Source organism: Panicum virgatum, chromosome 2N (genome assembly GCF_016808335.1).
Source record: "Panicum virgatum strain AP13 chromosome 2N, P.virgatum_v5, whole genome shotgun sequence".
NCBI lineage: Eukaryota > Viridiplantae > Streptophyta > Magnoliopsida > Poales > Poaceae > Panicum > Panicum virgatum.
The window spans coordinates 35,025,639-35,038,864 of record NC_053146.1 but is presented as its reverse complement, the minus strand read 5'-3'; the positions used below and the strand labels follow the sequence as shown (position 1 = coordinate 35,038,864).

At 43.7% G+C, this 13,226-nt stretch overlaps 2 protein-coding genes across 2 annotated transcripts; both read left to right on the top strand.

Annotated features, from left to right (window-relative positions):
* The first annotated feature begins 9,540 nt into the window (after positions 1-9,540).
* Positions 9,541-11,365, top strand: LOC120660257. Its single transcript, XM_039938679.1, has 4 exons — positions 9,541-10,158; positions 10,233-10,684; positions 10,832-11,047; positions 11,124-11,365. The coding sequence occupies exons 1-4, from the start codon at positions 9,710-9,712 to the stop codon at positions 11,348-11,350; spliced, it is 1,344 nt and encodes a 447-aa protein (XP_039794613.1). The 5' UTR covers positions 9,541-9,709; the 3' UTR covers positions 11,351-11,365.
* A 24-nt stretch (positions 11,366-11,389) lies between these two features.
* LOC120662547 lies at positions 11,390-12,108 on the top strand. The gene is made up of 3 exons (XM_039941675.1): positions 11,390-11,732; positions 11,806-11,874; positions 11,966-12,108. Exons 1-3 carry the CDS (start codon positions 11,390-11,392, stop codon positions 12,106-12,108), a joined length of 555 nt encoding a protein of 184 aa, XP_039797609.1.
* The last annotated feature ends 1,118 nt before the right edge of the window (positions 12,109-13,226 follow it).

Sequence of the window (13,226 nt, the reverse complement as noted above, 5' to 3'; positions counted from 1 at the left end):
GCCGGCCCATTTTTTTGTTTTTTTATTTAACTTCAAATCCCCGCAAACTATATTAAATGAATGAATTTTTGAGAAAATTTGATACCATTATATTCGTCGCACCTTGAAGTATTTTTAGGAATTTTTTGGGAATTTTTCATTTTTTGAATTTTGAATTTGGACCGGTTGGGTACCGGCCGAAACCGGAACCGGCCCGGACCAGTTTGACCGGTGTCCAGTTCCCACCGGTTTTTTTAACCCTGAGCGCGACGTTGTGGCTGCTAAGTCTGCCAAGCAGGTACGGGTGCGCTCTGCCAAGACTCACACCCGTGGCGAACAGACCAAGAAGGCGGCAGCGCTTGCCGTCCATGAACGGAGCATCATCGACAAACGTGCATGCGACGCTATGGCCCACGTCGCTCATGAACGCCGAACGCGTGGTGATCCATTCGCCGCCTTTGGAGATAATTGGCTCTGTTCGTTTGGCTTGTCAGCCAACCAAACAGTACTATTCTCTCATAACAAATCAGCACCAGCCACCAGCCACAGCCAAACGAACATAGCGTTGACATTATTTGGTCAACATAGAAAAATGCTAGTACTTGTGGATTGCAAACGATCCTCATCAGCGAGGTCCTGCAAAGACCGGTCAGACCGGTCGCACTAACTGGTCAGGCCGACCGCACTAACCAGTCAGATCAGTTGGAGCAGAGACGCCACAAAAACCTAGATTCACGAGCTCGAGAGGGACTCCGTCGGAGCTAATGGAGTTAGGGTTGGAAAGAAAAACATCATAGGATTGGAAAAACTAGGGTTTGGAGATAAAAGCTAAAGGGTAATGTGTTAATTTTCTTGGGGATGCCCTCAATCGGCAGTGACCCTTCATATATATAAGGTGGGGAGATCTGTATCCAATCGGAGTCGAAACCTGTGCATATTCCGTGTCAAAACAACTCCTGTCTCGGATTGAGCCATTTCGACCGGTCCTCCGACTGGCTGACCGAGGTGCAGATCTTCCTGGAGGCATAACTTTTTCATCCGGACTCCAAATTGGATGTTCTATATATGCATTTCGATCATCTCGGCGGAATCTACATAATGGTGCAGTCCAACTGGCAACAATGCTATCTAGACCGGTCATACCGATCATGTAAACTAGTCTGATAAGTTCGCCCAGATTTTCCAGCAAGCCTAGATATTTGCCAATTTTGAGTGTCAACACGTTCACCACCCCATCTAGGATGCCATGCTGCTCCACAAGGTTGCCGCCGTCGTTAACCTCCACGCTCAAGCCGTCGTGCAAAAATGTTCGAAGCCTCATCCCCATCTTGCTGGACATTAGCTCCCACAACTACATGCATTGGCGCAAGCATTTCCTCCTGACACGCAACAAGTTCTACCTCGAGCATCACATCCTCATCGATGACGCCAACCCCGCCCTCCCAAACTGGACGTGCATGGCCTGCATCATCAAGTCCTAGATCTTCGGCTCCATCTCCAAGGACCTCATCAACACAGTAATGTCGTCTGGTGCCACCATACATGATGCTCCATGGCTTGCAGTTGAAATCCAGTTTCTCAACAAATGCGAGACATGTGACCTCTACCTTGACGCTCAATTCTACATCTTCATGATGCTGGAAAATAGGCCCATGAAAAGGCCCATTTTAGAAATTCCAAAGCAAGAGTGTATGTCATCCAGTAGTCCCATACTGCTAGTTTGAGTTGGTGCAATCCAACTTAAATAGGAGAGCTCTCTGTCGTTGAAAGAATAACAAAGGAAAGAATGGTGCTAGTTTACATAACGCGCGTGTGCATATGCGCTTGAGGAACCGCGTGACTTGTGACTACTGACTTAGCGAGCAGCCAAGTCAAGTTGGTGTAAATCAGTACACAATTAATTCCATAATCCCAAGTAAAATGAGCAGTATTAATCTGATTTATTTGGGTATTACTACTGCTACTTAGTGGTGAATTTATAGCGAAACCAGACGTCCTGGAACACGCACAAAATCACCTACATCATCCTCTCTGTTTTTCCATCTGGTGAACTGTGCTGCAGTACTGAGCTACTGGTTCTTGCCGGCTCTTCTCCTTAGCGTACACTGAGGAAAAAGGTGAGAGGTATCTCCGAGCCGTTGCCATCGTAAAGTCTGCATGAGGGACAACAATAAGGTTTCTAGGCAGCACAACTGCGCGACCACTCGAGGCCGATCGCCTATATATGTTTTGCCCTGCCTCAACTACGATCTAGACTACATTGTGTCTACAACAGGACGAAGCGCTGATTTGTAAGGTCTAATAGACTTTTACATGAATTTATTTCAGCTCGTTTTGCTCTGCCTGTTTTTCGATATGAAAAATAACAGTAGCATTGTTTTATGTAATTTGCCTCAAATTAAAATCTAGTCTCTTTAAACACGTATTTCCAACACATGACCTCTCCATCGCATATTATTGTAGGCACTTCAAGAGCATTGCTGATGCACTCCGTGATCTGGGCGAACCTATCACCGATCGCATGCTCATGCTCAACATCATCGGCGGCCTTAAAGGTCATTTGGCCGCGATCAGCCTTCACCTTCGATGAGGTTGTCCCTTCAAGTCGTTCCAGTCCACGACGCATGGGCCGATCTTCTGATGGATGAAATGCTCGGCGCCTTCGACTACCTCGTCATTGCCACCCCACACATTGGCTCTTTGTTCCACATCGGTCAGCATAGGTCACACCCCTTTCCTATTTTCCAACTCCTAGGGCACTGGCTCTGGGAGCGCACCCTTGAAGCCTAATAATTGCCACAACAAGTAGGGCGGTCACAGGCACGATAGTGGCAATGCCTCACATGCTGTAGGTGGCAGCAGTGGTGACGGCAACATCGGCAAGAAACGTGCCGGTGCAGGAGGGATCACCACTAGTGAATGAAGTAGGCCGTAGCCATCTATATACACCCCATGGACCGAGTACATTCAAATGTGGCCTGATCCATGCCCTGGTCACGGCCCTACCTTAGCAAGCCCGCTCCGACCCCCCTCCACAGTAGCAGGCACTGCTAGGCCTTGGCCAGCATGGTCTTCTCCCGCAGGCCGGCCCTCCTCCGGGTTTCCCCCGCAAGCTGGCATGCAACAGACCTACTACCCGGCTTTCTTTCAGTTCAGGCCGTTGCCGCCCCTGTTGTCGTTGGATCATGGGACACTGCTTTGATTGTGATCCACTACAATCCCTCCATCGGTTTTCCTTCATGGGATGAACAGTATTTGACATCGACATTCAGCACCATGACACTAAATCTGCCCTAGAATAATCAATGATATTTCAACTCAGTTGCCAGCACCATGATACTAAATCAGCCTCAGAATAACCAATGGTATTTCAACTCAGGTGCCTCCTCTCATATGATCATAGATTCCGGTATCCTTTCACTTACATTTTTTCCACAGTATAGTACTCCTCTGATTGTTGTCGATAATAGTTCATTGTTTCAAGTTACTGCCACTAGAGAAACTAACATCATTGGTTTCATGCATCATAATAATGTTCTTGTCTCACCAAAATCTTATCAAGAATCTTATTTCAGATTGCCAGTTTATCGTTGATAACAATCGTTCTGTCAAGTTTGACCCCCCCCCCTCTAGTTGTTCTCCAAAGGATCTTCCATCTCAGAAATTGACATCAAGTTCAATAGCTTCAAATCATTGTACCGTCCGGTACCATTTATGTCTTCTAGTCACCCACTCCTTCGTCGCTTGTTCTGCAAAACCTCTTTGGCAACAACACCTTGGACATAATGGTCATGAGACTCTCTCTCCAAGCTCACATCTGTCATTCCGACGTGCACCAAAGACTAGTTCTGTTTGTCATGCTTCTCAGGTAGGTCGCCATGTGCGGCTTCCTTTTTTTGTGTGTGATCATCTCGAGCTTCTAATAATTTTGATCTCATTCATTGCAATCTTGGACCTCGACTGTCTTAAATGTTTCAGGTTATAAATATTATTTGGTCATTCTTTATGATTACCCACACTAGCTATCGATGTTTCCTTTGCGCCTTAAGTCTTATACCTTTTCCATCCTTGACAAATTTTTTTTGCCTATTTTTAGACTCAATTTGGCATCACCATCAAGGTAGTTCAGTACGATAATAGTCGTGAGTTCGATAAGTCCATCACCCCCACGTTCTTCCTTACTCACAGCTTCCATCTTCGCATGTCTTCTCCCTACACCTCACCCTCAAACGGTAAAGCTAATTGAATCATTCACAATACTAATAATGTCACATGTTCCCTTCTGCTTCAAGCTAGCATGCCACCCTCCTTCGGGGTAGAGGCTCTTCAGACTGCAACCCACCTCGTCAATGTCTTGCCAACCAAAACAATCCACTTCTCAATGCTGCACCATGCCCTATTTGGGACTCCACCGATGTACAATCATCTTTGTGTTTTTGGTTGCAAGTGTTATCCCATTCTTTCCGCCACAACTAGTCACAAACTTGCCCACCGTTCCACCTTCTGTGCCTTCCTCGGTTACTCTACTTATCACAAAGGATACCGATGCCTTTACACTATTTCCAATAGCATCATCATCTCCCATCGCGTGATCTTTGATGAGTCCGCTTTTCTATTTGCTGAACAGTCTAGTCTGGTCACCACTGCTGTTTGAGTTCCTAGATGATCTCACTAACATGGTGCCAACCACTATAGGCTCTCTCCTATTTCCTATAAGCTCTCCAGGCATGGCTCATGGTTGCATATGGCCATATGCAGCCCAAGCTTCCCTGACAACGTCGTCTGCCTCCCCCACCGGTGTACCCGTGTTGCCATGTGAGGCTCTACCGGCAACATCGTCAGCCGCTGTTAGTAGTTTCTACGTTCATACATAAATCTGCAAGTGTATAGATACCATTCTAGCTTCACTCGGGAGTATTTTAGGGTATCATATCCACTAGAAAATAGGAGTGTATTATCTAAGGTTCAGGTTTGTCCAAGGACACCACATATGATAGAGGTAAGAGGTAGAGAGTATTTTTATGGCTAAGAATCTAAAGGTAAGAAAGAACTATTCTAATTTTTTTTTTACTTTGGACTAGCTTATTCTTGGTAAAAATCTGGCTGCTCCAGTACTTCGTCGCTACAACATACTCGAACGTGAAAGATTATGGAGGACATATATGGTTGTCACCACCTGCCCCCAACCTCTATGTGAAAAATTATGCAGGATTCAACAGTCAAAAGTGGTACTTAACGACTATCAACATTGTAAGAATACAAGTTCTAGTGCTATTGCCAATGCTGTCGTTGAAGCTTCTTGGTTGCGATAGCTGCTCCACGAGCTCCATACTCACTTCCATGTGTTATGTTGGTCTACTGCAACAACATCAGCGTGCTCTACATATCTTCTAACCCAATACAACATCAACACACCAAGCATATTGAGATCGATCTCCACTTCATCCAAGAATAGGTTGCTCTTGGTAATGTCAACATCTTGTATATTCCTATATCATCATAGTATGATAACATCTTCACTAAAGGGCTTCATTCTTCTATCCTCATGAAGTTTAGATCCAGCCTGAATGTCAGCAGTGCTGATGATTAGACTATGGGGGTATGTTAGAAGGATATGTTTCACTGATCCTTTTGGGCCTCCTGGCTACAGCCACATAGAGTCATTGGCCTTGTGCTCTAGGGTTTTGTAGATGATTTGGTTAGGCAAGAACTCCCTGATTTGGTACTTTTTTTTGAGAGGCTGATTTGGTACTTTCTAAAAAGCAATCCTAGGATCTCCTTGCCCATATATGTACCCGTTCTATGCACCCCATTTATCAATCTACTATTTTCCCAAGTCATATCTCTTTCACACACTGGACCAAAATTGTACTTCACCAATCAATCACATGCAGTTTGCCCGGTGATGTAGCAATTCACACGCGTTTTACCAAGTGCCAAATAATTTTGGTCACCTTCAACTTGAACGAAACTGGAATTATAAAGGATTGCTGCTCACTACATGAGTACCAGAGATTTGTAACAGGAACGGATGGCCTTTTGGTAACGGGCAATGCACACTCGTTACCCTTAATGCGTTACTATTGATAGGTCAAAGGTAACGGGCAAATGCCCGTTACTCATACACATATTTATAACCCGCATTTAACAACGACCGTTACCAACAGCAGTAATCAGTAACCTAAAATTGCTGCATATACACACAAGTACACATCAAGTTTGTCATGCAACAAGTTTCAAGTTTATGACTGCAAAAATGAACTGCAAGTTTCAAGTACATAGATTCAGAACATCTACAATGAACTCACGCGGCATCTGCTGGACCATTATAGAAGTTGCCCTTTGGGTCGATGATCTCCTTAAGAATGAACTCGTATAGCATCCCCTGGACCATTCTTAGTGCTCCTTGATATGCTTGTCCGGTGGGAACTTTGTAATCCTACAAAATACAATTGTTATGAGAATACAAGTAAAAATCAGTTTCTAAAATCAAATGGAGAATATGAGCAGAGACAAGACTGAGCAGTATACACTTGCAGAAGCCTTTTTCATGATGCTTATGTCACCAAGTAGGTCCAACATGTTCAGTGCAACATAGAATCCACACAACAAGCTCCCCAATGACTACTGAGCGCACTGCATGAAGGTACCAAAATGACACAAGTTAAGGCAGCACCAAATACATATGAAGGAACAAAAAAATCTCTCTTACCGAGAAATTTGTCCTATGCGTGAGTTTAGCTTTACTTTTTGACTTTTTCATCTTTTTCTCCATGTGCACTGAATAAGCCCTGCTTGATTAGCAATATCGATTAGAAACATTAAGACATGGAATTTTTATGAACAAAACCTACGATATACTCAGCAGTTCACAACTGTTTCGATGTCCCTGAACTTTTGTTTTGGTCAACTTTTAGCAGAATCTAAATACCAAACAGCATCCCACTTCTAGCAATGATCACTAGTGCCCAGTGGCCACCGGTGTTGTAGGCACGCACCACGAAGTCATGCTTCATAGCCTTTCTAATTGATTTTGTTGCATCTTTGGTCTGGAATTGAAGCATTGTGGCTGAGAACACCTGTGGGTCCAAAAATCCAACATAGCAGTGCATCTCCTCTGCAAATTTCTTCATTCTCCTACAAACGAACAAATTGTTAGCATGAACTTTGTAGTACAAGTTAAATAATATATATTTTAGTTTGAAGGGACTTACAATGTCCAGCACCTTAACAAGCTAACGTCCAGACCATCCATGTTGAAAAGGTCATACAAGTCATTGAATCTAACTGTGATGCTTAATTCACCATCACTTTCAAAGTAGGATGCAACCACCTTTGCAATAATGCTATTAGCATCATTCACACTTTGTTCCATGAAGTAAGCATGCAAGGATTCACAACTTGGCCCAACAGCCTTTAAAGCCTCTTCTGACAACATAAGCTCACCAGACTTGTATATTGGATTAGCAGTAGTCCAAACAGTGGCAACGTTTGAATTTTTAGGGTTACTTTGGATGAGCTGCTCCTGTTGTGGCTGCTGTTGAGGCTCCTGCTATTGTGGCTACTGCTTAGGCGGAGTTTGGATGAGCTGCTTTGCTGCTGGGGTAGGGGTTGGCTGAGTTGCTGCTGCTAAGGCTCCTGCTGCTGCTTAGGCAGATGTTGGATGAGCTGCTGCTACTTATTAGGTCGAGGTTGGATGAGCTGCTGCTGCTAGGGCAGAGGCTGGCTGAGCTACTGTTGTGGCTGCAGCTTAGGCGGAGGTTGGATGAGCTACTGCTGCTGGGGCAGAGGTTGGCTGAGCTACTGTTGCTAAGGTTGATGTGGTACCATTTTTTCAGGTTGCTGGCTGAGCTGCTGCTTCTGTTGAGGTTTCTTTTGTTGATGCTGAGGTGCAGTAGTTCCATCTGAAGTTGTACCCAAGGTTTTCATTCTCGGCGAAATTTCGCCGATATACCCGGTATATCGCTTCTATCGGTGGGTCCCGATAAAAAAACGTATCGGCCAAAAAATTTCACGCAAATTTGGCTCCCGCCCTGGAACCGCACCAATCCGGCCCGATGTTCCCTTTTCCCGCCAGCCCACGCACCTATAACCCTCCCCAAACCCTAAAACCGCCCCCAAATTTTCCATTGCCCCCTCTGCATCTCCTGCGGCGGCGGCTCGCAGCCTCCAACGCAAGCGGCGGGCAGCGGCGGACGTTTACCCGGCGCCCGCGCCAGCTTGACTGGGCCTCCGGTCTCCTTCTCGCCTTCATCTCGTGCGCCTCCTCCCTCCCTCGGCGTTGGCTCTGGCTGCCGCGCAGGCTGCTAGGCTCTTGGCAGCGGCGCTCGGCGGCACTCAGCGGCCTGATCCCTAGTGCCTCTGTTGCTCTTTCGCTCGTCCAGGACGGCTTCACCCAGACCCAGGCAAGTACATCTCAATGATTTGATTTGTTCTTGTGTTAGCTAGAACTAGAAGCTGCATACCTGCATCTATGAGCTATATTTTAAATTGACAGATCAATGTAGCACTTCCTTTCCATGTAGTGCCCTACTAATTTAACCGAGCAACTTTTATCCATAGATTCATCTTTCTAGTTAGGAATACGATAAAAAATTTTACTGCCAAGGCTAATCTTATTCTTATATGTGGCCGGCTGTGCCAGTGAACCATCACTGCCATGGACAGGGAGAGGGTGCAGCGCCAAGACAATGGGACGGGGAGGGAGGTACCTGTCAGCGATGGTGATGTTGGCTCAGCCAGTGGAGCTGGCGACATTGTGACTGCTAAAAATGGTAAGCCTCTGTACGTTCTCTAGTGGAAAATATGGTTTTATTGCTGTGTAGAATAATTATTATTATGCATGATGATAGCCATATGTAGAATGTAATTAGTTTGTAACATAATACACATAAACGGTATGTGTTGGACTACAATGGATGGAGCTGTGAACATAAATTTCTTTTTTTTTTAATTTCAGGAGCTCAGGTAAAGCTGCGAGGACCTGTTGAGGATCCATGGAGCCATGGTGAGAAGTGGAAACAAACTGGATGGAGCTGTAGTTACTATAATGCTAGAAAGGGAAGTGGAGGTGTAACTCATCTCAGAAATCATGTAGCTGGTTTACAAGGGGATGTTGTGCCATGCCCTTATGTGCCAAGGTTTGTGAGGAGGATAATGCTGGATAAAGATGCAGAAGGAAGAAAAAGGAGGGCTGATACGAAAGAACATCATCTCTATGTGCAAAAAGCAATTCAGGATGAAGCATATGAAGATCATAGAAGGGCTAACATTCCTCGTGATGAAGCGGGGCAGATTGATTGGGCATTAAAAGAATCATTGAGGGAAACTAGGGGAAGTGGTAGCAGTCCTCCTTTTGGTAGGGTAAGTAGCAGTACCCCTCCTTTAGGTAGGGCAAGTAGCAGCACCCCGCCTTTGGGTAGAGCAAGTTGCTCGGGTACTCAGACAAGAATGGATAGGTTTTATCGGAGTCCAAGTGTTTCACAAGCTCCATTTGATATAGATTTGGCACGTAACATTGCACCCACACAGCTTAGGGTGGACACTATGCTGCAAGGGGGATGCCAAAGCAAGACTTGGAAAAGCTTTGGCCAAGTGGTTCCATTCTGATGATATTCCTGGTAGGAAAGCAGATAACCCATATTTTATAGCAGCCATTAAATTAGCTCAACAGCTTGGTGAGGGTGTGTCTATTCCGACAGGAAGAGATATAGATGGCCCATTACTAGACATGAACTACAATGACCTAAAGGCTCACATGGAAGATTATAAGGAAAATTGGAGTCATTTTGGGGTTACTGTCATGTGTGATTCATGGACAGGACCTACCAAGATGTGTATTATTAACTTCATGATATTTTGCAATGGCCAAATGTTCTTCCATAAGACTATCAATGCAACTGGCTATATTCGAAATGCTGAATTTGTTTATGATTGTATCAAAACAGTAGTTGTTGAAGAGATTGGAGTAGAGTTTGTGGTTCAGATTGTGACTGACAATGGGTCCAACTACAAGAAAGCATGCAAGCAACTCACAGCTGAGTATAAACATATCACTTGGCAGCCATGTGCAGCCCACACTATAAACTTGATGTTGAAGGAGATAGCACATTTTATTGAGGTTGAGACAGTAGTGGATAGTGCAAAAAGGATTTGCAGGTTCTTGTACAACCATAACAGGTGACTCTCCTATCTTTACAAGTGGTCTTACATATGCTTTTTACAAGTGCACTCACCTCTTTCTATCTTTTCAGGCTTCATGCTATGATGAGAGAGAAGATTGCAGGGGAGTTGATTCTATGGAATGCCACCAGGTTTGGCACTATTTTCTTGTTCCTGCAAAGTTTCATGGATAGGCGAGATAAGTTTGAAGCATGGATGATATCTAGTGATTGGAAAAATAATGATTGGAGACATGAGGAAGACCACAAATTCACATATGATTGCTTGACAAGTAGGCTATGGTGGGATAATGTCGAATTGGTTTTGAAAGCTGTCACACCACTTTATTCAGTGCTTCGCTTTGCTGACCAGCAGAAGAATGGGACCATTTCTGGGTTCATCCCAAAGATGTTGAAGGCACAAAGTGATATATTTGCTACCTTAAAGCATGATGAACGTGTGACAAGAAGTCTCCTAGATAGGATAAATGAAGTAATCAATAGGAGGACAAGATATCTTCTCAATGAGACTCTAATGCTTGCAGGTAAAAATTTAAATGACAATTATTCCATGGATTTTACCTGTCACTTGTATCCTTTTATGAACTGCTGCTGCTATTTGCTTTCTTTTTCAATAGCTGAACTAATGTTGTTTTTTCTGATACTTATGTTCTTTTTTTTTCCCATCGTAGCGGCTGCCCTTGATCCTCAATCACTCTATCAACAAAATTTTGCAAAGCATCACAATGCTCAGTTTGCAGTAACAATGGCACTTAAGAAGGTAGCAAGCTCACCTACAGAGGCATCAATCGTGATTGACCAATATGCAAATATCTTTTGTGAAAAGAAACTGTTGTTTGGATCAATTGAGGCTCGGAGTTCGGCACTTCGTGGTCAAACAAAAGCAGGTAGTGTATTATTTCTTGGACAGATCAGATTGCATGTTTTTATTGTGCAATCGCTAATTTTCTTAGTTCTTTGCAGCTCAATGGTGGACTCAATACGGAGGACAGTGCAAAGAATTACAAAAACTTGCAAAACTCATTGTCTCACAATGCATGTCATCCAGTGGGTGTGAAAGGAATTGGAGCACATTTGCTTTAGTTCATACTAAATTGAGAAACCAATTAGGTTATGAGAAGCTGCATAAGCTAGTATATGTGCATTATAACTTAAAGTTGTCTATCCAACAGTTTGAAATAGATTTCTAGAACCTTCAACAACACAAGGAGGTAGATCCATGTAGCATGATGATGGATGTTGCCTTATTCAATGAAGAGAATCCAATTATGGATTGGCTGTCCAACTCCATGACTGAATCTGCACCAATTCTAGATGACTATGATGACTATGATGATGATTGGACCACACCTGGTGGATTCCTCATTGATGAGCTACAGATGCAACCAGAAGAAGTGGTTGCATTCAAGAGGAAGCTTTGTTTTGGTAGAAATGGTGGTCAGAAGAAAGGGAAGGTGGGATTGGATGATGAGGAAGAATTCGTAGATGACTATGAGTCGGATTCTGCACATGGTAGCCCTGTGTATGCTGAGACAGGGGATAGCAGCTCCGCCTCTGAAGAGGATGGTGATGGTGAGTTTCTATTAGCTTGAGTAATTCTGATAAATGGTCAACAACATAATTTTTTTCCTTATTTGCTGCATAGGTGCTGATGATGTGGGGGGAGATCAATCTGGTGGTGGTATAGCCTTTGGTGAGGCTGCAAAAAAGCATGGTGAGTTACTGAGTTTCAATCAAATTCAAGAACTGATTATTGTTATCTTGCTTGTTTCTTTATTTTTTTTGAAAAATATGATCTATGATAGGCGCTGGAAGTAGTGGACGTAGAGCCCGTGGTGGTGGTGCAGCCTGCCGTTCAGGAGTTACAATTGGAAGGCCAAGCTGCTCTATCCGTCCAAGATCAACTAGGAAGAAGAAACCAACTCTCAAGGCTGTCTCCGAACTCTAAAAGGTTACTTTACAATGCTTTTAACACTTGCTCAGTTTTCATTTGATGCACAGTAAAAGATTTTTTTATGTGAGCCTCTTACATGTTCAAGATGAGAAATTCCTCTTTCATATATGCTATGATCATTAGAAGTAAATAGAAAGTTTGTCGAACTTATACCAAACAAGGCCTACAAATGCAAAGTATTGTTTTAACAACAACAAGAGCATGCTTAGGCCATTTTTTGTTTCAGATTTTGAAAATTTTCATGTCTATTTTGTAGGCCTCCTGGTTCAAATGTGGCAGGAACACTCCTAGTTGGTGCATGTTCTTTGTCCAAGTCTATTTTTTGGGTTTGATGTGCGCTCCTGTATTTTGCAATGGAAATGATGTTCATTTGGGATCTACATTGGTGCTCTGTGCTTCAAGCATGTACTAGGGACTATAATATGGACTGTATTTTGTGGGGACACTTTAGTCTGGTACTGCATTTAGGATTGATGAGTCATTGACATATTGAGATGCTTGAAGCTATCTAATCTGGCTATAACATGTGAAATGGTCTTGTTTGTTTGTTTCTTATATACAATTATGATATAGGGTGGACTAGACGTAGTTTCTAGTGAAATTCTGCAATTTTTTTAAAAAAATTTAAATTTATTTGAATTTGTCCCGATATTTCACATTTTTCGGTGGTCACCGATTTTTTTTTAAAATTCCGGAATGGAAAACCTTGGTTGTACCAGCTGATGTGGCTGCAAAGGTGGGAGCTCTTGACCTGGGTGGTATAACGATTCCCAGCCTTGGCCATTGTATCCATTGCAAGAGAGAATCACCTAGGGTTGTGATCTCATCCCCTACTGGGATAGGCAGTTTGATGTGCCTCGCATTGGTCCACACGTAAGTAGGTTGCACCACTGCATACCCATACTCTACCAGTACTGTATGGCAAGTCTCTTGATTTGGATAGACAGTGGCTAATGCGAGCTCCATGTCATACTTGCTGCCATCCAAAAGATTGCACTTAGTTGACCCTGTCAGCAGATCTATTGTGTCTGGCTCAGGTGATGCACACAATAGTTGACCCTCATTGTACTCCTTGTTGACATTCGCCTCTTCCTCGTAGCTACTCTTGTGTG

Coding starts and splice junctions, on each gene's coding strand:
- LOC120660257 (XM_039938679.1), top strand. CDS start 9,710: ATGAACTACAATGACCTAAAGGCTCACATGGAAGATTATAAGGAAAAT. Junction 10,159..10,232: donor TTCTTGTACAACCATAACAG/GTGACTCTCCTA, acceptor CTATCTTTTCAG/GCTTCATGCTATGATGAGAG. Junction 11,048..11,123: donor TCGTGGTCAAACAAAAGCAG/GTAGTGTATTAT, acceptor AGTTCTTTGCAG/CTCAATGGTGGACTCAATAC.
- LOC120662547 (XM_039941675.1), top strand. CDS start 11,390: ATGATGGATGTTGCCTTATTCAATGAAGAGAATCCAATTATGGATTGG. Junction 11,733..11,805: donor CTCTGAAGAGGATGGTGATG/GTGAGTTTCTAT, acceptor TTTGCTGCATAG/GTGCTGATGATGTGGGGGGA. Junction 11,875..11,965: donor TGAGGCTGCAAAAAAGCATG/GTGAGTTACTGA, acceptor GATCTATGATAG/GCGCTGGAAGTAGTGGACGT.